At 45.9% G+C, this 22657-nt stretch overlaps 1 protein-coding gene across 1 annotated transcript in view; it reads left to right on the top strand.

Annotated features, from left to right (window-relative positions):
* The window catches only part of ADGRE1 (adhesion G protein-coupled receptor E1), a 40128-nt gene that overhangs the window by 11060 nt on the left and 6411 nt on the right, over positions 1-22657 (top strand). Inside the window, exons 6-21 of the mRNA XM_038771778.1 lie at positions 3287-3406; positions 3555-3701; positions 4861-4980; positions 5129-5275; positions 5833-5952; positions 6101-6247; positions 7125-7244; positions 8283-8429; positions 10373-10528; positions 13022-13116; positions 15054-15140; positions 15729-15906; positions 18328-18447; positions 19258-19460; positions 20677-20847; positions 22433-22627. Coding sequence (XP_038627706.1) covers positions 3287-3406; positions 3555-3701; positions 4861-4980; positions 5129-5275; positions 5833-5952; positions 6101-6247; positions 7125-7244; positions 8283-8429; positions 10373-10528; positions 13022-13116; positions 15054-15140; positions 15729-15906; positions 18328-18447; positions 19258-19460; positions 20677-20847; positions 22433-22627 — 2273 coding nt within the window. The remainder of the gene's footprint in view (positions 1-3286; positions 3407-3554; positions 3702-4860; positions 4981-5128; positions 5276-5832; positions 5953-6100; positions 6248-7124; positions 7245-8282; positions 8430-10372; positions 10529-13021; positions 13117-15053; positions 15141-15728; positions 15907-18327; positions 18448-19257; positions 19461-20676; positions 20848-22432; positions 22628-22657) is intronic.

The following is a 22657-nucleotide window of genomic DNA, read 5'->3' as shown; positions in this document are numbered from 1 at the left end:
AATAGCTACAGAGAGTAAACTGAGATACAGAGAAGTTAAGTGATTTGCCCAGGATCACACAGCAAGCAATTGGCAGAGCTGAGATTAGAACCCAGGTCCTCTGGCATCCAGGTCTGTGCTCTTTCCACTGGGCCACATCGCCTCCAGTCTCTCTCTTCTCCAGTTCACATTTCACTTCGCTGTCTGGATGACTTTCCTAAACCATCTAGTTGGTAGAACTTGGGCCTGAAAGTCAGAAGGACCTGGCTTCTAATCCTGGCTCTGTCACTTGTCTGCTGTGTGACTTTGGGCAAGTCACATAACTTCTCTGGGCTTCAGTTACTCATCTGTAAAATGAAGATTAAAACTGTGAGCCCCAAGGGGGACATGGACTGAGTCCAACCTGATTAGCTTGTATCTACCCCAGTGCCTGGCACACCCTAAGCATGGAACAAATAACATTAAAAAACTTCCCCAGTCCTCAAAAACCTCCATTAGTGCGCGTTCCTCATCGCATCAATCAGAAACTCCTGACCAGTGACTCTACGGCGTTCAATCAGTTCTCTCCCTCCTGCTTAGCCACTCAATTCATTCATTCATTCAATCGTATTTATTGAGCGCTTACTGTGTGCAGAGCACTGTACTAAACGCTTGGGAAGTACAAGTCGGCAACATATAGAGATAGTCCCTACCCAATAACGGGCTCAGAGTCTAGAAGGGGGAGACAGACAACAAAACGAAACGTGTAGACAGGTGTCAAAATCATCAGAACAAATAGAATTAAAGCTGTATGCACATCATTAACAAAATAAATAGAATAGTAAATATGCACAAGTAAAATAAATAGAGTAATACATCTGTATGTATATATATATATACATATATATATATATAAGTGCTGTGGGGAGGGGAAGGAAGGAGGTAGGGTGGGGAGGATTGGGAGGAGGAGAAGAAAAGGGGGGCTCAGTCTGGGAAGGCCTAATTCTCCCCCTACAAAACATCTCTCATGCTTTGTTCCTTTCAAATCAATCTATGCACTGTACCTCATTCTTGTCTTTCTTGCTCATGCCTTCCCTTCTGCTGGGAACTCTTTCCCCCTTCACATCAGGCAGACCACTGCCCACCCCATCTTCCAGGCCCTTCTGACATCACATCTACTGCAGGAGGCCTTCCCTGATGAAGCTCTCATCTCCACAACCTATTTCCCCCTCAACTGCCATTTTAACACATCAGCATCATCTAAACACCTGGGTACTCACATTCGTCCCCACTGTCTTTGGCTATACCTATTATTTTTACACTCTGTTCTTTCCTCCTTCATCTAACTAATTGTAGTGCCTGTCTTTCCCTTTAGACTATAAACTCCTTATGGGCATGGAGCATGTGGACCATCTACTAACTATATTTTATTGCACTCTTCCAAGAACTTAGTACGGTGCATTGCATGGACTAACTGCTTGTACTCTTCATGGACTAAGCTCTTAATAATAATAATAGTAATTTTGGTATTTGTTAAATGCTTACTATGTGCAAAGCACTGTTCTAAGCACTGGGGAGGATACAAGGTGATCAGGTTGTCCCATGTGGGGCTCACAATCTTAATCTCCATTTTGCAGATTAGGTAACTGAGGCACAGAGAAGTTAAGTGACTTGCCCAAAGTCACACAGCTGACAAGCGGTGGAGCTGGGATTTGAACTCATGACCTCTGACTCCCAAGCCCGTGCTCTTTCCACTGAGCCATGTTGCTTCTCTAATATATAATACTGATTTATCGATTGTTTGATTTCCCTGTGGTGATGAGCAGAGTGGAAGAAGTTTAGGTCCACAAAGGGAAGCAGTAACAGGGGAGAAAGCCCTTACCTCCTTCCCTTCCCCACAGCACCTGTATATATGTATATATGTTTGTACGTATTTATTACTCTATTTATTTATTTATTTTACTTGTACATATCTATTCTATTTATTTTATTTTGTTAATATGTTTTGTTTTGTTCTCTGTCTCCCTCTTCTAGACTGTGAGCCCACTGTTGGGTAGGGACCATCTCTATGTGTTGCCAACTTATACTTCCCAAGCGCTTAGTACAGTGCTCTGCACACAGTAAGCGCTCAATAAATACGATTGATTGATTGAAAGCATCATGCTTACATAGTGAACCCAGGCTCGGGGGAGCAGTTATTGGGTTAGGAAGAGGTCAAGAATGAAGGGGATTTTGTCCTCGACGGTTCTTGACAGGGATATGTGGTGGAGGACTTGGGAAGGGGTGGCCTGATGAACGGAGATTGGGGGTTTGGGATGGAGGTAAAAGATGAGGACTGGGCCCCTCCTGAAATGGAGGGCTTTGAGGGGGAGGCCAGGCGGCTGTCCAAGCCCAGCTGAGTTTGCATTTTTGAGGACCACCCCAGGTTGAGGGGCTCATTCCTGAGGGCTCATGCAGGGCTTTACCTACAGATTTTGCTGCTAATTCCATCTACACCAATACCTTTGAAAACATGATCACCTGGACAATTTTAGGTGATTAGGAGAGTTACCGTGAATAGGTAACAGCAAATTTACTAGGAATTAATGACACACTTTTACCATCCTGTTTATAGATTTTGTCAGGAGTCTCATAAGCTCATTCTGTCCTACGACTTCCAACTGTTCCAATCCTGTGGGCAGCTGGTAACAAGTGCACCAGTAAAAAGCGGGTTTGGCCTCCAGGAACTCCTGGTGTGAAGGAGAAACTCAAGCCCAGATCGCCACTGTCAAAGCAAAGTGGAGAACCATTTTTTCTGGATGTCTCAAGCACAAACCTGACCTTTCCCCATCTGGTGTCCCCTGAAATGCCTAGGTCAGAGGGAGTCCATCAGGAGACCCAACTGACTGCAGTGTGCGACCCACTTCAGATTTTTACCAACTACTTTTACCCAAAAGGCTACCACACATGTCCTATGCAGTTAGCAGGGTCTAGTCACAATTGACACGTGCCCTGACTGAAAATAACCCACAGTTCTTGAGAGTAGTTCAGTTGGATTAATGGCAGTATTCTTATTGACGTGATCAAATTGACTAACAGCTACCACTAGACATGGAACAGTCGCCTTTTGTACTAAATAGTGCAATTAAAATGTTTTCAGATTTTAGTTACTGTGGTGCAGGTATCCCAGCCCTTAGAACAGTGCTTGACACATAGTAAGTGCTTAACAAATATGATAATAATAATAATAATATAATGTTGACAACACTACTGACCTCTTCAGCCCAGGCCTAGAATCCGAGTCAAGTCCTTCCGGTATTTAACAAGAACTTCTCCACTCGCTTTGCAGATATTGATGAGTGTCTCCATAGTTCGGCCTGTCCTCAGAATTCCAACTGTAAAAATGTCATGGGAAGTTACACCTGCCGCTGCTGGGCCGGCTTTGTCTTCAAGAACCGCCAGTGTGAAGGTTCTGTGAAAATTCATTCTTATTTGTAATCTTGCCATTTTTATGGTTAACCTCATTTGTGAACTTGCGGGATTGTGAAATAGCCAAGGTCTAGCCTATAAAGCCACCTAACTAGACTGGCCTTTCCATCTCTTTTTCTGACCTCCAGATGTTGATGAGTGTCTGGACACCACATCTTGTCCCGCAAATGCAACTTGCAGCAACACTAATGGAAAATATTTTTGCACTTGCAATAAGGGATTTGCATCGAGCAGTGGAGAACAGCAGTTTGTGGGTCAAGGAGTGGAATGTAAAGGTGAGTGGAGAGCTGGTTCCAAACAAGGGGACTGAGACTTATGTTTGATGGAACAGCTTTCAAAAGGCCTGCAGGAATAATAATCACTGGTCACAGTGATAATATTAATGCTTATTATGTGCTGAACCGTGGGGAAGATACAAGATTATAAGATCGGATCCACCGCTACCACCTCTGCAGTGATGATTCTCAATTATGAAGCCTTGACCTCTCACCTCTGCAACCTTGCATTTCCTCTTGCTTTGGCCTCCGGGAACTCCTAGTGTGAAGGAGAAAGTGAAGCCCAGATCTCCACTGACAAAGTGGGAGACCTATTTTCTGGGTGTCTCAAGCAAAAACTCCAACTTTCCCCTGGACCATCTGGTGTCCCCTGAAATGCCTAAGTCAGGGGGTAGAGGGACATCAGGAAACCTAAATGACTGCAGTATATGGCCTGACTCAGATTTTTACCAACCATTTTTACCCAAGTGGCTAGCACACAGGGTCTATGGGCCCAGCAATGTGAAATCAGAATTGGTATGTGCCCTGACTGAAAGAAACCCACAGTTCTTGAGAGTAGCTCCATTGTATTAATGCCAGTATCTTTGTTGGCATTATCAAAACTGATCAATGACTACCACTAGGCTTGGAACAGTCCTCTTTGTATAAATGAATGTGATTAAAATAACAACAATAATAATAATTGTATTCGTTAAGCTCTTACTATGTGCCAAGCACTGTACTTAAGGCAAGAGTAGATACAAGGTAATCAGGTTGTCCCATGTGGGACTCACAGTCTTAATCCCCATTTTACAGATGAGGTAACTGAGGCCCAGAGAAGTTAAGCAACTTGCCCAAAGTCACACAGCTGACAAGTGGTGGAGCAGGGATTAGAACCCATGACCTCTGACTTCCAAGCCCGGGCTCTTTCCACTAAGCCACACTGCTTTTCAAAAATGTTCCCTTACTTTAGTTACCACTGTGCATGTATCCCAGGATTTAAACAGTGTTTGATACATAGTAAGCACTTAACAAATATGATGATGATGATAATAATGATAATAGTAATAATAACAATAATTATGAATTATCACAACACCACTGACCGCTTCAGCTCAGGCCTAGAATCCGAGTCAAGCCCTTTTGGCATTTAACAGGAACTTTTCCTCTTGCTTTCCAGATATTGATGAGTGTCTCCGTAGTTCGGCCTGTCCTCAGAATTCTGACTGTCACAACACTTTGGGAAGTTACTCCTGCACCTGCAGGAACGGCTTTGCTTTCAGGAATTCGCAGTGTGAAGGTTCTGTAGACATTCATTATTATTTGCAAACTTGCAATTTTTATGGCTTATCTCATTTATGAACTTATGGGACTGTGAACTAGCCAAAGTCTAGCCTATAAAGCCACCTAACTAGACTGGCTTCTCTGTCTCCTCTTCTGTCCTCCAGATATTGATGAGTGTCTGGACATCACATCTTGTCCCACAAATGCAGCTTGCAGCAACACTTATGGAAAATATTTTTGCACTTGCAATAAAGGATTTGCATCAAGCAGTGGAGAGCAGCAGTTTGTGGGTCAAGGAGTGAAATGTGAAGGTGAGTGGAGAGCGAGTTCTGGTCTAAAGCACCACCCTCAACTTTCCCTTTTACCATCTGGTGTCCCCTGAAATGCCCATGTCGGAGGGGAGGGTGGTAGGGGGCTATCAGGAGATCTAACTACAGTTTGTGGCCTGCCTCACATTTTTGACAACTTTTTACCTAAGTGGCTAGCCACACATGACCTACAGGGCCAGCAGGACCAAGTCAGAATTGATAAGTGCCCTGACTGAAAGAAACCCCACCGTTCTTGAGAGTAGTTCACTCAGACTAATGCCAGTATTCTTGTTGATATATGATCAAAATTGATCAATGGCTACCATTAAGGTTGGAACAGTCCTCTTTTGTATTAATGAATGTGATTAAAATGTTTTCTTACTTTAGTTACCACTGTACTTGTATCCCAGAACTTAGTGCTTGACACACAGAATGAGCCTAAGAAATATGATAATAATAATAATAGCAACATATTATCACAACACCACTGACCTCTTCAGCCCAGGCCTAGACACCAAGTCAAGCCGCATTTAACAGGAACTTTTCCTCTTGCTTTCCAGATATTGATGAGTGTCTCCATAGTTTGGCCTGTCCTCAGAATTCTGACTGTCACAACACTTTGGGGAATTACTCTTGCACCTGCAAGAACGGCTTTGCTTTCAGGAATTCACAGTGTGAAGGTTCTGTAAACATTCATTATTATTTATAAACTTACAATTTTTATGGCTAATCTCCTTTATGAACTTATGGGACTGTGAACTAGCCGAAGCCTAGCCTGTAAAGCCACCTAACTAGATTGGCTTCTCTGTCTCCTCTTCTGTCCTCCAGATATTGATGAGTGTTTGGATACCACATCTTGTCCTGCAAATGCAGCTTGCAATAACACTCATGGAAAGTATTTTTGCACTTGCAATAAGGGATTTGCATCTAGCAGTGGAGAACAGCGGTTTGTGGGTCAAGGAGTGGAATGTGAAGGTGAGTGGAGAGCTAGTTCCAAACAAGGGGACTGAGACTTATGTTTGGTGGAACAGCTTTCAAAAGGCCTGCAGGAATAATAATCAATGGTCACAATGATAATATTAATGCTCATTATGTGCTGAACCCGGGGATAGATACAAGATTATGAGTTTGGATACACCCCTACCACCTCCGCATGGATGATTCTCATATCTACCTCCCTAAAATCCTGACCTCTCTCCTCCGCAACCTTGCATTTTCTCCTGCTTTGGTCTCCAGGAGCTCTCAGTGTGAAGGAGAAACTCAAGTCCAGATCTCCACTGACAAATCAAAGTGGGGAACCAGTGCTATTTTCTGGATGTCTCAAGTACAAACCCCAACTTTCCCCTGGACCATCTGGTGTCTCCTGAAATGCCCAAGTCATGGGGGCGGGGTCATTAGGAGAACTAAGTGACTGCAGTGTGCGGCCTGTCTCGGAGTTTTACCAACCATTTTTACCCAAGTGGTTAGCACACACGACCTACAGGGCCAGCAGGATCTAGGCAGAATTAATATATTGATATTTGCCCTGTGTGAAACAAGTTCATAGTTCTGGAGAGTAGTTCACTTTGATCAACATCAGTATTCTCATTGTTGTAATCAAAATTGACCAATGGCTAGCACTAGGCTTATAACAGTCCCCTTTTATACTAATAAATATGATCAAACTGTTTTATAGTTTTACTACTGCTTTGCAGGTAACTTGCATCTACCCCAGTGCTGAGAACAGTGCTTGACACAAAAAAATATAATAATAATATATTAATCACAATACCTCTGGTCTCTTCAGCTTGGGCCCAGAATCCGAGTGAGGACTTTTCAGAATTTAAGGGGAACTCCTGCCCTTGTTTTCCAGATATTGATGAGTGCCTCCAAAGTTCTGCCTGTCTTCAGAATTCCAACTGCCACAACACAGTGGGGAGTTATTCCTGCACCTGCAAGGATGGCTTTGTCTTCAGGAATTCACAGTGCGAAGGTTCTGTGGACATTCATTCTTATTTGTAAACTTGTAATTTTTCTGGCTAACCTCATCTGTGAACTTGTGGGATTGTGAGCTAGCCAAGGTCCATTTGTTCATTCATTCATATTTATTGAGCGCTTACTGTGTGCTGAGCACTGTACTAAGCACTTGGGAAAGTACAACACAGCAATAAAGAGTGACAATCCCTGCTCACAGTGAGCTCACAGTCCGGGGGGTGGCAGGGGGAGACAGTCATCAATACAAATAAACATTAATATAAATAAACAAAATTACAGATATATACATAAGTGCTGTGGGGCAGGGATAGGTGGGAAGAGTAAAGGGAGCAAGTCAGGGTGAAACAAAAGGGAGTGGCAGATGAGGAAAAGTGGGGCTTAGTTTGGGAAGTCCTCTAGGAGATGTGTCTTTGGTAGGGTTTTGAAGGGGAGGAAAGTAATTGTCTGGTGGATTTGAGGAGGGAGGGCATTCCAGGCCAGAGACAGGACGTGGGCCAGGGATTGGCGGTGAGATAGAGATTGAGGCACAGTGAAAAGGTTAGCAACAGAGGAGTGAAGTGTGTGGGCTGGGTTGTAGGAGAGAAGTGAGGTGAGGAAGGAGGGGGCAAGGTGATGGCCTGTTTTAAAGCCAATGGTGAGGAGTTTTTGCTTGATAGGGAGGTGGATAGGCAACCACTGGAGATTCTTGAGGAGGGGGGTGACATGTCCTGAACGTTTCTGTAGAAAGATGATGTGGGCAGCGGAGTAAAGAATGGACTGGAATGGTGAGAGGCAGGAGGTTGGGAGGTCAGCAAGGAGGCTGATGCAGTAATCTAGGTGGGATAGGATGAGTGACTGTCTTCACGAGGTAGTAGTTTGGATGAAGAGCAAAGTGTTGATTTTAGCGATGTTATGAAGGTGAGACTGCCAGGATTTGGTGACGGATTGAATATGTGGGTTGAATGAGAGCAGAGGAAAGGATAATAACAAGGTTAAGGTCTAGCCTATAAAGCCACCTAACTAGACTGGCTTCTCTGTCTCCTCTTTTGTCCTCCAGATTTTGATGAGTGTCTGGACACCACAGCTTGTCCTGCATATGCAACTTGCAGCAACACTCATGGAAAATATTTTTGCACTTGCAAAGGGGGATTTGCATCGAGCAGTGGAAAACAGCAGTTTGTGGGTCAAGGAGTAGAATGTAAAGGTGAGTGGAGAGCTGGTTCCAAACAAGGGGACCAAGACTTATATTTGATGTAATGGTTTTCTAAAGGCCTCCAGTAAAAATAATAATAGTAATAGTAGTAATAGTATTTATTAAGTGCTTACCCTGTTCAGAGCATTATACTAAATGAATACACAAGTGGAAATTTGATGTAGCCCCTAGGCCTCAAGAGGTTCAAAAAAGCAGTGTGGCCTATTGGATAGAGCACGGGCCTGAGAGTCTGAGGACCTGGATTCTAATCCTAGCTCTACCACCAGTCTGCTTCGTGACTTTGGACAAGTCACTGAACTTCTCTGTGCCTTAGTTACCTCATCTAGAAAACTGGGATTAAGACTATGAGCCCCATGTGGGCTCAGAGAAGCAGCGTGGTTCAGTGGAAAGAGCCCGGGCTTTGGAGTCAGAGGTCATGGGTTAGAATCACGGCTCTGCCAGTTGTCAGCTGTGTGACTTTGAGCAAGTCACTTAACTTCTCTGTGCCTCAGTTCCCTCATCTGTAAAATGGGGATTAAGACTGTGAGCCCCACATGGACAACTTGATGGTCACCTGTAACCTCCCCAGCAGTTTAGAACAGTGATTTGCACATAATAAATGGCGTTATTATCATTATTATTATTATGTGGGGCATGGAATGTGTCCCTTCTAATTATCTTGTTATCTACACCAGGGCTTAGTACACTGTCTGGCACACAACAAATACCATTTAAAAAAATCAGAAAATATTAGGCAGGAGAGGGGACTGGTGACAGACACATAAAGAGAGATGAAACAAAACAGTAAGACAACATAAAGTCTTGGACAAGTACACAAAATTAAAACAAAAATCCATAAGGTAGTATGGCTAGAGGAGGAAAATAAGAAGCAGCATGGCTCAGTGGAAAGAGCCTGGGCTTTAGGAGTCAGAGGTCATGGGTTCTAATCCCAGCTCCACCACATGTCTGCTGTGTGACCTTGGGCAAGTCACTTAACTTCTCTGAGTCTCAGTTACCTCGCCTGTAAAATGGGGATTAAGACTGTGACCCCACGTGGGACAACCTGATCACCTTGTATCTCCCCCAGCGCTTAGAACAGTGCTTTGCACATAGTAAGCGCTTAACAAATGCCATTATTATTTGAGAAGCAGCATGGCTCAATGGAAAGAGCATGGGCTTGGGAGTCAGAGGTCATGGGTTCAAATCCCAGCTCCGCCAATTGTCAGCTGTGTGACTTTGGGCAAGTCACAACTTCTCTGTGCCTCAGTTACCTCATCTGTAAAATGGGGATTACTGTGAGCCTCACGTGGGACACCCTGATCACCTTGTATCCTCCCCAGCGCTTAGAACAGTGCTTTGCACATAGTAAGCGCTTAACAAATGCCATCATTATTATTATTATTGTTAATAATGGAAATAGTTATAGTATTAAATGCTTACTCTTTTTTAAACTCTGAGGTAGATAACAGACTATGAGATGGGACACCGACTCTGTCCCACAATCTAAATCGCAATCTAAAAAGGAGGGAGAGCAGGGATCTTAATCTCCATTTTACAGATGATGAGATTGAGGGCCAGAGAGATTAAGTGACTTGCCTAGAGGCACCAAGCAAACCAGTGACAGAGCTGGGCTTCGAACCAAGATAATAATAATTAATAATGATAATTATGGTATTTGTTAAGCACTTACAATGTGCCAAGCACTGTTCTACGTGCTGGGGTAGATACAAAGTAATCAGGTTGGACTCAGTCCCTGTCCCACATGGGGCTTCACGGTCTTAATCCCCATTTTACAGATGAGGGTAACTGAAGCACGGAGAAGTGAAGTGACTTGTTCAAGGTCACACAGCAGCCCTCCTGACTCCCAGTCCTGTGTGCTTTTCCCTGGGCCAAGCTGCCCCCTAATGTAATCTTTTCCCACTCTCATGGATAACTTGTTGAATTCTTCCCTCTAGATATCGATGAATGTTCCTTGGATCCTGCCCTGTGTGGGCCAAATGCCATCTGCAATAACACCATAGGGAGGTTCACATGTAGTTGCGCAGCTGGATTTCTACCCTCTAAAGATGGCCCTGGGAGACACGGTGACCCTAGCCACTTGAACTGCACAAGTAAGCGTCACTGGGAGGTTGTTAAGCGTCTATGTCAGTCGATCGATGTCTAGTGAACGTTTACCACGTGCAGAGCCCTGTACTAAGCGCTTGAGTGAGTACAAAACAACAGAGTTGGTAGACATGGTCTCTGTCCTCAATAATAATAATAATGGTATTTGTTAAGCGCTTACTATGTGCCAAGCACTGTTCTAAGCGCTGGGGGAGCTACAGTCTAGAGTTACACCTGGATTTGGAAGAAAAGCATTCACCTTTCCCCAGCGGAAGCAGTGTGGCCTAGTGGGAAGAGCATGGGCTTGGAAGTCAGGGGATCTGGGTTCTAATCCCCACTCCGCCACTTGTCTTCTGTTTGTGACCTTGGGCAAGTTACTTCATAACAATAATAATAATGATAGCATTTATTAAGCGCTTACTATGTGCAAAGCACTGTTCTAAGCACTGGGGAGGTTACAAGGTGATGAGGTTGTCCCACGGGGGGCTCACAGCCTTCAACCCCATTTTACAGATGAGGGAACTGAGGCCCGGAGAAGTGAAGTGACTTGCCCAAAGTCACACAACTGACAAGTGGCAGAGCCGGGATTTGAACCCATGATCTCTGACTCTAAAGCCCGGGCTCTTTCCACTGAGCCACGCTGCTTCTCCGTGCTTCACTTCTCTGTGCTTCGATAACCTCATCTGTCAAATGGGGATTGAGACTGTCAGCCCCATGTGGGATAGGGACTGTGTTCAATCAATCAGTCAATCGTATTTATTGAGCACTTACTGTGTGCAGAGCACTGTACTAAGCGCTTGGGAAGTACAAGTTGGCAACATATAGAGACAGTCCCTACCTAACAGTGGGCTCACAGTCTAGAAGGGGGAGTCAGAGAACAAAACCAAACATACTAACAAAATAAAATAAATAGAATAGATAGGTACAAGTAAAATAAATAAATAAATAAATAGAGTAATAAATATGTACAAACATATATACAGGTGCTGTGGGGAAGGGAAGGAGGTAAGATGGGGGATGGAGAGGGGGACGAGGGGGAGAGGAAGGAAGGGGCTCAGTCTGGGAAGGCCTCCTTCCCATTTGTTCAACCTCATTTGCTCCACCCCAGTACGTAGTACAGTGCCTGGCACATAGTAAGCGCTTAACAAGTACCATAACTATGTGAGACATGGCTTGTGTCCAACCTTATTATCTTGTATCTATCCCAGCACTTCGTACAATGCCCGGCACACAGTAAGGGCTCGAGAAATACCATTAAAAAGCGGGGTTGTTTGCAAAGTTCTAAAGTCAAAGTCTTTTTCTCTGAAGATGGCGGGAGATTGAGTGGGGCCTGAATTTGCCCCTTTTCCTTGACTATTTGCCCCTTTTCTTGACTGACCAAGAGCAAAGTTTTTCCTCTGTGGCCAAGAACAGTGGGCTCACAGTCTAGAAGGGGGAGACAGAGAACAAAACCAAACATATTAGCAAAATAAAATAAATAGAATAGATATGTACAAGTAAAATAAATAAATAGAGTAATAAATATGTACAAACATATATACAGGTGCTGTGGGGAAGGGAAGGAGGTAAGGCATACATCAATACCACTGATTGATGGGAAGGAGAAGAGCCCATAATGATCTATAGATTATTTATGTGTGTGTGTGTATATAATGTATAAAATACCACAAAAATATTTAACAAAAGAATTATTTTGACCTCTCTAGTTGCAGATAATATTATATTTGCCTCTCCTGTTAGAGTGTAATAATAATTTGTTAAGCACCTACTATGTGCCAGGCACTGTACTGAGCTCTGGGTGGGAATACAAGCAAATCAAGTTGGACACAGTCCCTGAATAATATATAGTTATTAAATGAAGTGGCATGGAAAGAGAATGGGCCTGGGAGTGAGAAGCCCTGAGTTCTAATCATCATCAATCGTATTTATTGAGCGCTTACTATGTGCAGAGCACTGTACTAAACGCTTAGCACTGTACTAATCCCGGCTCTGCCAAATGCTTGCTGTGTGACCTTGGACAAATCACTTAACTTCTCTGTGCCTCAGTTCTCCTGTTCTCCCTCCTACTTAGACTGTGAACCCCATGTGGCTCAGGGACTGTGTCCATCCTAATTCACTTGTATCTACCCTAATGCTTAGAACAGTGTTTGGTAAGCGCTTAATATACCATAAAAATATTTAACAAAATAATTTGACCTCCCTAGCTGCAGATAATCTTATGTTTGCCTCTCCCGTTAGAATGTAATGATAATAATTTGTTAAGCACCTACTATGTGCCGGGTACTGTACTGAGCTCTGGGTGAGAATACAAGCAAATCAGGTTGGACACAGTCCCTGTTCGGCTCACGGTCTAGCTCACTGTGGGCTGGAGAGAAATCACTTCATCACTCTATGTTTCCCAAGCACTGGGTACAGTGCACGGCATCAAATGGAGCGCAAAACATGTTATAACTACCATTACTTCTGGGGTATTCACACCCTGCCTATTTGATATTTCCTAGGGGCTCCTTTCAAGTGCCAGATCGACTTTGGGCAGAAATATGCCCGGTGCCAAAACCTGTCACTAGGAGAGCAACATGGAAACTTCTCTGAACATGTAGGTAATCATTTCTTGGGTTCTGGCCTCGCAGGGGCCCTGATTGGCGATAGAATCACAAGGCAGGACCGTGGCCCAGTCCCAAATTGAACCAGCCTCTACACTGCCCCAGGAAGTTGGCGGGCGACCCTTCCCTTTTCTCAGAGATCTTCAGTGAGGGGGAAGTCGTGTGAGCCCTGAGGGCGGAACTGATGGTCCCTGCTGCAAAATTTGGTTAGAATTCACATTTTGGAAGAGACTGCCATTTTAAGTTTTCAGATTTCAGGCCCTTTCCCCACATCTGGGTCCCTCAGAACACTTGGGTCATTTTTTTTCATGGCGGAAAATAGTACTAATTTTCAAATCTGGACCAAATGGTGATTGTTTTTCCCTAGGTCAAAGATAGCCTTTCATATGTCAATTAATCAATCAATCATTCATATTTATTGTGCACTTACTGTGTGCAGAGCACTGTACTAAGCGCTTGGGAAGTACAAGTTGGCAACATATAGAGACAGTCCCTACCCGACAGTGGGCTCACAGTCTAGAAGGGGGAGACAGAGAACAAAACCAAACATACTAACAAAATAAAATAAATAGAATAGATATGTACAAGTAAAATAAATAAATAGAGTAATAAATATGTACAAACATATATACACATATACAGGTGCTGTGGGGAAAGGAAGGAGGTAAGATGGGGGGATGGAGAGGGGGACGAGGGGGAGAGGAAGGAAGGGGCTCAGTCTGGGAAGGCCTCCTGGAGGAGGTGAGCTCTCAGTAGGGCCTTGAAGGGAGGAAGAGAGCTAGCTTGGAGGATGGGCAGAGGGAGGGCATTCCAGGCCCGGGGGATGACGTGGGCCGGGGGTCGATGGTGGGACAGGCGAGAACGAGGCCCGGTGAGGAGATTAGCGGCAGAGGAGCGGAGGGTGCGGGCTGGGCTGGAGAAGGACAGAAGGGAGGTGAGGTAGGAGGGGGCGAGGTGATGGACAGCCTTGAAGCCGAGGGTGAGGAGTTTCTGCCTGATGCGCAGATGTCCAATCATGCTCATGGCAGAAGCATTATTCTGTAAGCACTCCCATGTGTCAGGTGCTTTATGATACTCCAACAGCATCTCATTCCTCAAATAGAAAGACCCCAGGCCTGGGAGTGGGAGGACTTGGGCTCTAAACCTGACTCCACCACATGTCCACCACAGGCTCCACCCTGGCCCACATCCTTCCCTTGGCCTGGAATGCCCTCCCTCCACACATCTGCCAAACTAGCTCTCTTCCTCCCTTCAAAGCCCTACTGAGAGCTCACCTCCTTCAGGAGGCCTTCCCAGACTGAGCCCCCTTTTTCCTCTCCTCCTCCCCTCCCCATCGCCCCCCCGCCTCCTTCCTCTCCCCACAGCACTCGTATATATTTGTACATATTTATTACTCTGTATATTTTACTGGTACACATTTACTACTCTATTTTATTAATGATGTACAGATAGCTATAATTCTATTTATTCTGACGGTTTTGACACCTGTCTACTTGTTTTGTTTTGTTGTCTGTCTCCCCCTTCTAGACTGTGAGCCCGTTTTTGGGTAGGGACCGTTTCTATATGTTGCCGACTTGTACTTCCCAAGCACTTAGTACAGTGCTCTGCACACAGTAAGCACTCAATAAATACAATTGAATGAATCAATGAATGAACGTCTGCTGGGTGACTTTGGACAAGTCACCTAACTTCTCTATGCCTCAGTTACCTCATCTGTAAAATGAGGATTAAGATCGTGAACGCCACGTGGGACATGGACTGAATCCAACCCGATTAACTTCTATCTACCCCAGAGCTTGGTACACTGCCCGGAACATTTAACAAATTCCACTAAAAAACCAACACGTCATTGGGTTTGGATTCAGGGTTCAGTGTTTATGTGCTTAATTCCAAATGAAATGTGTTTACTGATTCCTTTGTGGTGTGGCAGGCTTCTTTCTGTGCCTTGATGAATGCCACATCCAGTGCTCTTGAAGACACCTGTGGAAAGAAAGTGAACGCCACCGTTTCATTGGAGGTAACCACTTCTGGGTTTGTGATCATCCATATTTTGGTATAGTGGAAACTCCCGAGCTAAAGTCAGAGATATCTAGGGCCACGATTGATTCCTTTGTTTCAGATGTGGGTGGTTCAACCCAGGAGATTTTGAGTTTATCCTGGTGGGGACCCTGGCTTCCTGTCTCAGCGCATTTCTCCCTAATTGCCTCATACAATGAGATTGGGTCAAGAATGGTGAGGCAAGGTGAAAGGTGGCCCTTCGTTGTAGTAGTAGTGGTAGTAGTAATAGTAGCACTTAGGTGCATATCTGAAATGTATTTATTTATATTAATGTCTGTTTCCCCCTCTAGACTGTAAGTTCATTGTGGGCAGAGAATATGTCTGTTATATTGTTATATTGTACTCTCCCAAGTGCTTAGTACAGTGCTCTGCACACAGAAAATGCTCAATAAATAAGACTGATTATTAAGTGCTTACTGTGGTGCGGAGCACTGTACTAAGTGCTGGAAGAGAATACACAGGTGGGAATTAAACACGGTTCCTGTCACTTCTGGAACTCGCAAGCTAAAAATGTGAAGAAAAATCATGCCTGTCCCTTGTCCGGCAGAAAACTGCAAGGAATTTTGGCTCCATCCTCAAAAAGACTGCTATTTGGTCCAACCTGAGTAAAGAGGAAGCCTCCGCCACAGCCACTGCCTTTCTGAAGAGTGTAGAGAGTGCCGCACTGGCCACTTTCAACACCCCCTCAGTAAACACCAGCCAGATTGTGAGAAGCGAATACCTAGGTGGGTCCTGCTTCCGAAAAACCCGCACTCGCTCTTCGCCCAACGCCACCCCGCTGCCCGTCTGGTCCCTCGTTGCGCTCGGTGCCTGAAGCGGGAGCATGACTGGCCGGGCTGAGAGAGTGTGGGTGGCACCGCGCAAGCCACTCTGGCGCTCTAGTCCTATCAATCAATCAATCAATCAATCAATCGTATTTATTGAGCGCTTACTATGTGCAGAGCACTGTACTAAGCTCTTGGGAAGTACAAATTGGCAACACATAGAGACAGTCCCTACCCAACAGAGGCTCACAGTCTAAAAGGGGGAGACAGAGAACAGAACCAAACATACCGACAAAATAAAATAAATAGGATAGAAATGTACAAGTAAAATAAATCAGGTCCCAGGCTTGCCCGTCGTCCTCGACGGGAGACTCCATTGTTCTCACCGAGCTGGGTGCTACAGCCGCTTGGGTTACTCTGAATGCTCCCTGCTTGACTTTCCTATCTGACAGACCACCGCTCTCCCCACCTGCAAAACCTTGCTACAATCACAACTCCTCCAAGAGGCCTTCCTTGACTACATCCTCGTTTTCCCTACTCCCTCTCCCTTCTGCATCCCCTGTGCACATGGATCTGTACCCTTTATTCACACCAACTTCAGCCCCACAGCACTTACGTGCGTATCCGTAATTTCTTTGTTTGTATCGGTGTCTGTCTCCCCTCTAGACTGTGAGCGCCTTGTGGGCAGGGAACGTGTCTACCAACTCTATTGTATTGTTCATTCATTTGTTCAATCGTATTTATTGAGCACTTCCTGTGTGCAGAGCACTGTACTAAGCACTTGGGGAGTACAAGTTGGCAACTTATAGAGACGGTCCCTACCCAACAGTGGGCTCACAGTCTAGAAGGGGGAGACAGACAATAAAACAAAACATATTAACAAAATAAAATAAATAGAATAAATATGTACAAATAAAATAGAGTAATAAATATGTACAAACATATATAATAATAATAATAATGGCATTTGTTAAGTGCTTATTACGTGCAAAGCACTGTTCTATATACAGGTGCTGTGGGGAGGGGAAGGAGGTAAGGCGGGGGGGATGGTAAGCGCTTGTTCTCTCCCAAGCGCTTAGTACAGTGCTCTGCATGGAGTAAGCACCCAGTAAAGACCACTGATTGAGAAACAGCATGGCCTATAGGATAGAGCGTGGGCTTTGGAGTCAGAAAGACCTGGGTTCTAATCCTGCTCCGTCACTTGTCTGCTGTGTGACCTTGGGCAAGTCACTTTACTTCTCTTTGCTTTAGTTAGCTCATCTGTAAAATGGGGATTAAGATTGTGAGCCCCATGTGGGACAGGGGCTGTGTCCAACCTGATTAGCTTGTATCTACCCCAGCTTTCAGAACAGTCCTTGCACATTGTAAGTGCTTAACAAATACCATCATCGTCATCATCATCATCATCGATTGACTGATTGATTTCAGGGCTTGACTGCACCCAAATATAGCTTTGCCCATGACATTTTCCTCCTTCCGGGTCCTCCTCCCTTTCCAGCCTGGGCAAACCACCCAGATTCACAGCCTGACGCTGTTTACCGCCCTGCTGTCCCCAGCTCCGTCACTACCTGCCCCACCTCTTTGGCCCGAGAGCCTTCTCTCCAGATTCATCATCATCATCATCAATCGTATTTATTGAGCGCTTACTATGTGCAGAGCACTGTACTAAGCGCTTGGGAAGTACAAATTGGCAACATATAGAGACAGTCCCTACCCAACATTGGGCTCACAGTCTAAAAGGGGGAGACACAGAACAAAACCAAACATACTAACAAAATAAAATAAATAGAATAGATATGTACAAGTAAAATAAATAAATAAATAGAGTAATAAATATGTACAAACATATATACATATATACAGGTGCTGTGGGGAAGGGAAGGAGGTAAGATGGGGGGGATGGAGAGGGGGACGAGGGGGAGAGGAAGGAAGACTTTTAGATTCAGCCTTGAGCCTCTTCCCACCTTGCTCTGCTTAATAATAATAATGATGATGGCATTCGTTAAGTGCTTACTATGTGCGAAGCACTGTTCTAAACACTGAGGGGGGATACAAGGTGATCAGGTTGTCCCACGTGGGGCTCACAGCCTTAATCCCCGTTTTACAGATGAGGTAACTGAGGCCCAGAGAAGTTAAGTGACTTGCCCAAAGTCACACGGCTGACAAGTGGCAGAGACAGGATTAGAACTCATGACCACGGACTCCCAAGCCCGTGCTCTTTCCACTGAGCCACGCTGCTTCGCTCTCTCTCTCTCTCTCTCTCTACCAAAAAGCTTAAGGTCTCTTCCTCTTTTTATCTGGCTTCCAATGGGTTGAACGTAGATCCTGGGAGTGGGTCGGCACCGAAACATTCAACCGGCTCTTCCGTTCTCCTCTTTTCAGACATAGAAAGCAAAGTCACCGAAAGAGACTGCAGCATGGAAAAGGAAATGTTCAGACTGAAAGCCAAAGGTGATATGCTGCAGATCGACTGTGAGGCGGTCTCTGGGAAAACGTCCCAAGGTAAATCATTGCCACCGGTAATTCCGGGCGAGGGTCTGGGGAAATGGGTCAGAAAGAATAGACACCTGGACTGAGAAGCAGCGTGGTCTAGTGGCTAGAGCACGGGCCTTGGGAGTCAGAAGGACCTGGGTTCTAATCCCGGCTCCGCCACTTGTCCGCTCTGTGACCTTGGGCAAGTCACTTCACTTCTCTGTGCCTCAGTTCCCTCATCTGTAAAATGGGGATGAAGACTCTGAGCCCTATGTGGGACAGGAACCATGTCCCACCCAATTACGTTGCATCTACCCCGGCGCTTAGCACAGTGCCTGGCACGTAGCAAGCGCTTAACAAATACCACGGTTATTGTTATCATTATTATTGAGCTACAGAACTGGGAAACCTCCAAAGCAGTTTAATTTCTAGATGCACGAGTGAGGTGGGCCCAGTCGTGAATTCGGCAGTTCGGCCCGCCACTCGACAGGCCGCTGGCAGGACCCCATTACGTTCCCACTCTTGGTTGGGCTGGTGGAAGGCGAACTGGCCGTCAGAACACACACCACAGGAAGATGGAAGAGTGGAGAAGAGGCCCCCCGATCTTCCTCTCCTGCAGCCCCCACTGGGGCTACCCCTGCTGCCACCGCCGTGGCTGAACTGGCTGAGCCCTGGGCCATTTCCTGCCCACTCTGACACGCTTTGGCCTATGCCAAAAGGCTCCAGGAAGCCAAATCTGGACAGTGAGTGGATGAGGAAGTAGAGGAGAAGGGGGATGAGTCTTAAACTAGGCGGTTGAAGGAAATGACCTGTCCTGCCTGCTTTGGGAATGATTGCCAGGCCCCAGTGGAGTGACTTTTGTCTCCTTCGTGGGCCTGGAGTCCATTCTGGATGAGAGCTTCTTCCACGAGCTACATGACAGCAGCTCTGCCGACACCAAGAGGCAGGTAAAGATGAATTCCCGAGTAGTGGGGGCCACCATCACCACCCAGAAAAGCATCAACTTCTCCAAACCGGTCATCTACATTTTGGAGAATATCGTGGTAAGGATGGTGTCAGTCCTGTGCAACCCTGTTAGGCACCAGGCCTCTCTGAGCACTAGAATCTCTGCAACAAGATGGCCAACCTACCCACTGTGCTTCGTTCTTGTCTCTCTCACCTTCGACCTCTTCCTCACGTACTTCCTCCTTCCAGGAACTCCCTCCTCCTTCAAGTTCGTCAAACCACTGCCCTCCCCATGTTCAAAGCCCTTTGGAAATCACATCTCCTTCAGGGGGCCTTCCCTGATTAATCTCTCATCTCCCCATCCTCTATCCCTGACAAAAACCACTTCAACACTTCCACGTTACCTCACCACTTGGGTATTCACACCCAACAATTGCGCTCACATACATTTCTCTACACTCTATTGCTTCCTTCTACCGTAATTTCTTTTAGTGCCTGTCTCCCCTGCTAGATTACGAGCCCCTTGAGGGCAGGGATCATGTCCACATACTCTAACCATAGTACTGTGCCCTTACACAGAGTAAGCACTCAGTGAAGAGACCGATTGATTGATCGACTGATTAGTAGCGAGAAGCAGCGTGGTCTAGTGGATAGAGCACGGGCTTGGGAGTCAGAAGGACATGGGTTCTAATCTTGGCTCTGCCACTTATCTGCTGTGTGACCTTAGACAAGTCACTTCACCTCTCTGTGCCTCAGTTACCTCATCTGTAAAATGGAGATTGAGACTGTGAGCCCCACGTAGAACAGGGACTGCATCCAACCTAATTTGCTCGTATCCACCCCAGAGCTTAATACAGTGCCTAGAATAGTGCTCTGCACAGAGTAAGGACTCAATACCATTGAATGATTGCCTCAGCACTGCTGCTTTCAATTTTTCTAAGAATGAGGCAATATTTCTGCTTCCTATGGACCAAACTCTTGACATAGCTCCACATTCAAATCCCCAAGTTTGACATCGATATCAAATCATTCCATTTCAAGCTGGTAGCCTAGGTAAATCAATCAATCAATCATATTTATTGAGCACTTACTATGTGCAGAGCACTGTAGGTAAAGAATGCTAGGCGTTAACAATATCTCCAACCTTGAAGTGAAGCTTCATCGTCATGCTTTGGGGTACAGAGTGACTTGGGAGTACTTGTGAAAGGAAGTCCTCACTGTCTACCTTCATGAAAGACCTGAAAAATTTGCCTGAAATAAAACCTGTTCCCAGACTAAATCAAACTCTTTTATTCTATCCCTTTCCTTCTCCAGCCAAACATTTACTCAGACCAGTTAATCTGTGTCTCCTGGGTTTCGGACGGCCAGGTTGGACGGTGGACATCTGCAGGATGTAAGCTGGAGGACTCCAATGTGACACATTCAGTGTGTAGCTGCAGACACTTGGCCAACCTGGCCATCATCATGGCTTCCGGGGATATAACGGTAAATGGGGCTCTTCCCTTTGCCCCGTTAGCTCAGGCTGGCGAAGAAGAGCGCTGTCCGTGGGGAGCTGAATCGGGTATCCAAGAGTTAACTGTTCCGTGTTCCTGGAGTGAGTCGTGGTCTTTTCCAGCTCTTGCCGGGAGGGTCAGGAAGGGGGAACGAAGGCAGTGGATTTCCTGAGGGAGCGACAAGTGGGTGAATTCACGTACACAGCCGATGGACCGAGCAATCCAGGGTGAGCAGGGCCTTGTGATGCCAATCTTTTGTCACATAGAGGTGACCCTGCTGGGTGACTGAGGAAACAAGCACCTGGGTGCGACAAGGTGGTCTCGGGCTGCTTGTCGATCAGTCACTAATCCATAGTCTCTACTGAGCGCTAACCGTGAGCAGAACAGTGGACTGGAACCTGGGAGAAGACAAACAATCCCTAGTCCTCGATAGTTGGGGAAAACGGGCACCCACCAAAAATGTATAGCATCACACTCTTCCGTGCGTCTTCAAAAGGCCGCAAATACTGACCCGACTGCTGCTCTTGAGCCCGTTTACAGGTGTCCTGGCACTATTGCAGGATTGAAGTAAGTAGGGAAAACAGCTGAACCCCCTGTTCTGAGTCCAACCTCTGGTCTGGAGAGGTGACCCAGAGCAGGTGTTTTGATGGGTGAAGGCATGATCAGATGATCCTGGCCCCCTAAAACGTGAGCTACTCCCATGGGTGGGTTAGGCAACTCTTCACGGCTAAGCGGTATTCTTTCTCTCAAGCCCAGGGGTGCTTTTTAGCAAATGCCACTTCAGTGTCCCAAGATTTGAGTTCATCAGAACTGGGATTCGACTGTTGACTTTTCAGTGCTCCATCCCCTAGGCTCTGCAGCCTTTCCTGTGCTGCAATAGTGTGTGAAATGATTTCCAGGGGTCAAGGAAAGTTGCAGTTGCTAAGGGGCTGTCACAGGAACCCAGGCAGAGTTCACTCAGTCAGTCACTCTCTCTCTCTCTCTCTCTCTCCCTCCCATTCCTGATGGATAGAGCACAGGCCTGGGAGTTAGAAGGTCGTGGGTTTTAATCCTGACTCTGCCATTCATCTGCCGTGTGACCTTGGGCAAGTCACTTCACTTCTCTGTGCCTGTTACCTCATCTGTAAAAATGGGGCTCGAGACTGTGAGCCCCACATGGAACAGGGACTGTGTCCAACCTGATTTGCTTGTATCCAACCCAGCACTTAGTACAGTGCCTAACACATAATAAGCACTTAACAAATACCGTAATTATTATTATAAGCCAAGAGGAACTGGAGAAGAGGAGCTGAATTTATCTCGACATCTCTCTGGCTCTACCCACCCTTAGTGTTCAGGCTTCTGTTTGCTGAACAAGGGATCAGCTGTTTTGACTCCGGAGAGAGTGACATCTTTGGACCAACAGAATAGATTATCGAAGGCCTGGGATGGTTTAGGGGTGGCTCAGCGTGAAGATGGGGGGATGGACTGGAATCCTCCTGAGGACCCGTTCTTCCTTTGAATGACGGGATTCTGTGGCGTGACCTGGAAGCTGCCGGCCAGTGAAGTTCTGGGTGTGTGTCCTTCTTTCCTTCCAGATGGACTTGGCCTTATTTGTGATCAGCCACGCGGGACTGATCCTCTCTCTGCTGTGCCTCTGCTTGGCCATCATCACTTTTCTCCAGTGCCGCTCCATCCAGAACCCCAACACCTCCATCCATCTGCACCTCTGCGTGTGTCTCTTCCTGGCTGAGCTTCTATTTCTCACCGGAGTGGACAAGACTGACAACAAGGTCAAGAGCCCCAAACTCCCTCCTGACTCC

The sequence above is a fragment of the Tachyglossus aculeatus genome, chromosome X1, assembly GCF_015852505.1.
Source record: "Tachyglossus aculeatus isolate mTacAcu1 chromosome X1, mTacAcu1.pri, whole genome shotgun sequence".
NCBI lineage: Eukaryota > Metazoa > Chordata > Mammalia > Monotremata > Tachyglossidae > Tachyglossus > Tachyglossus aculeatus.
Note: the sequence above shows the minus strand (reverse complement) of the source record. Positions and strands in the feature narration are given on the sequence as shown.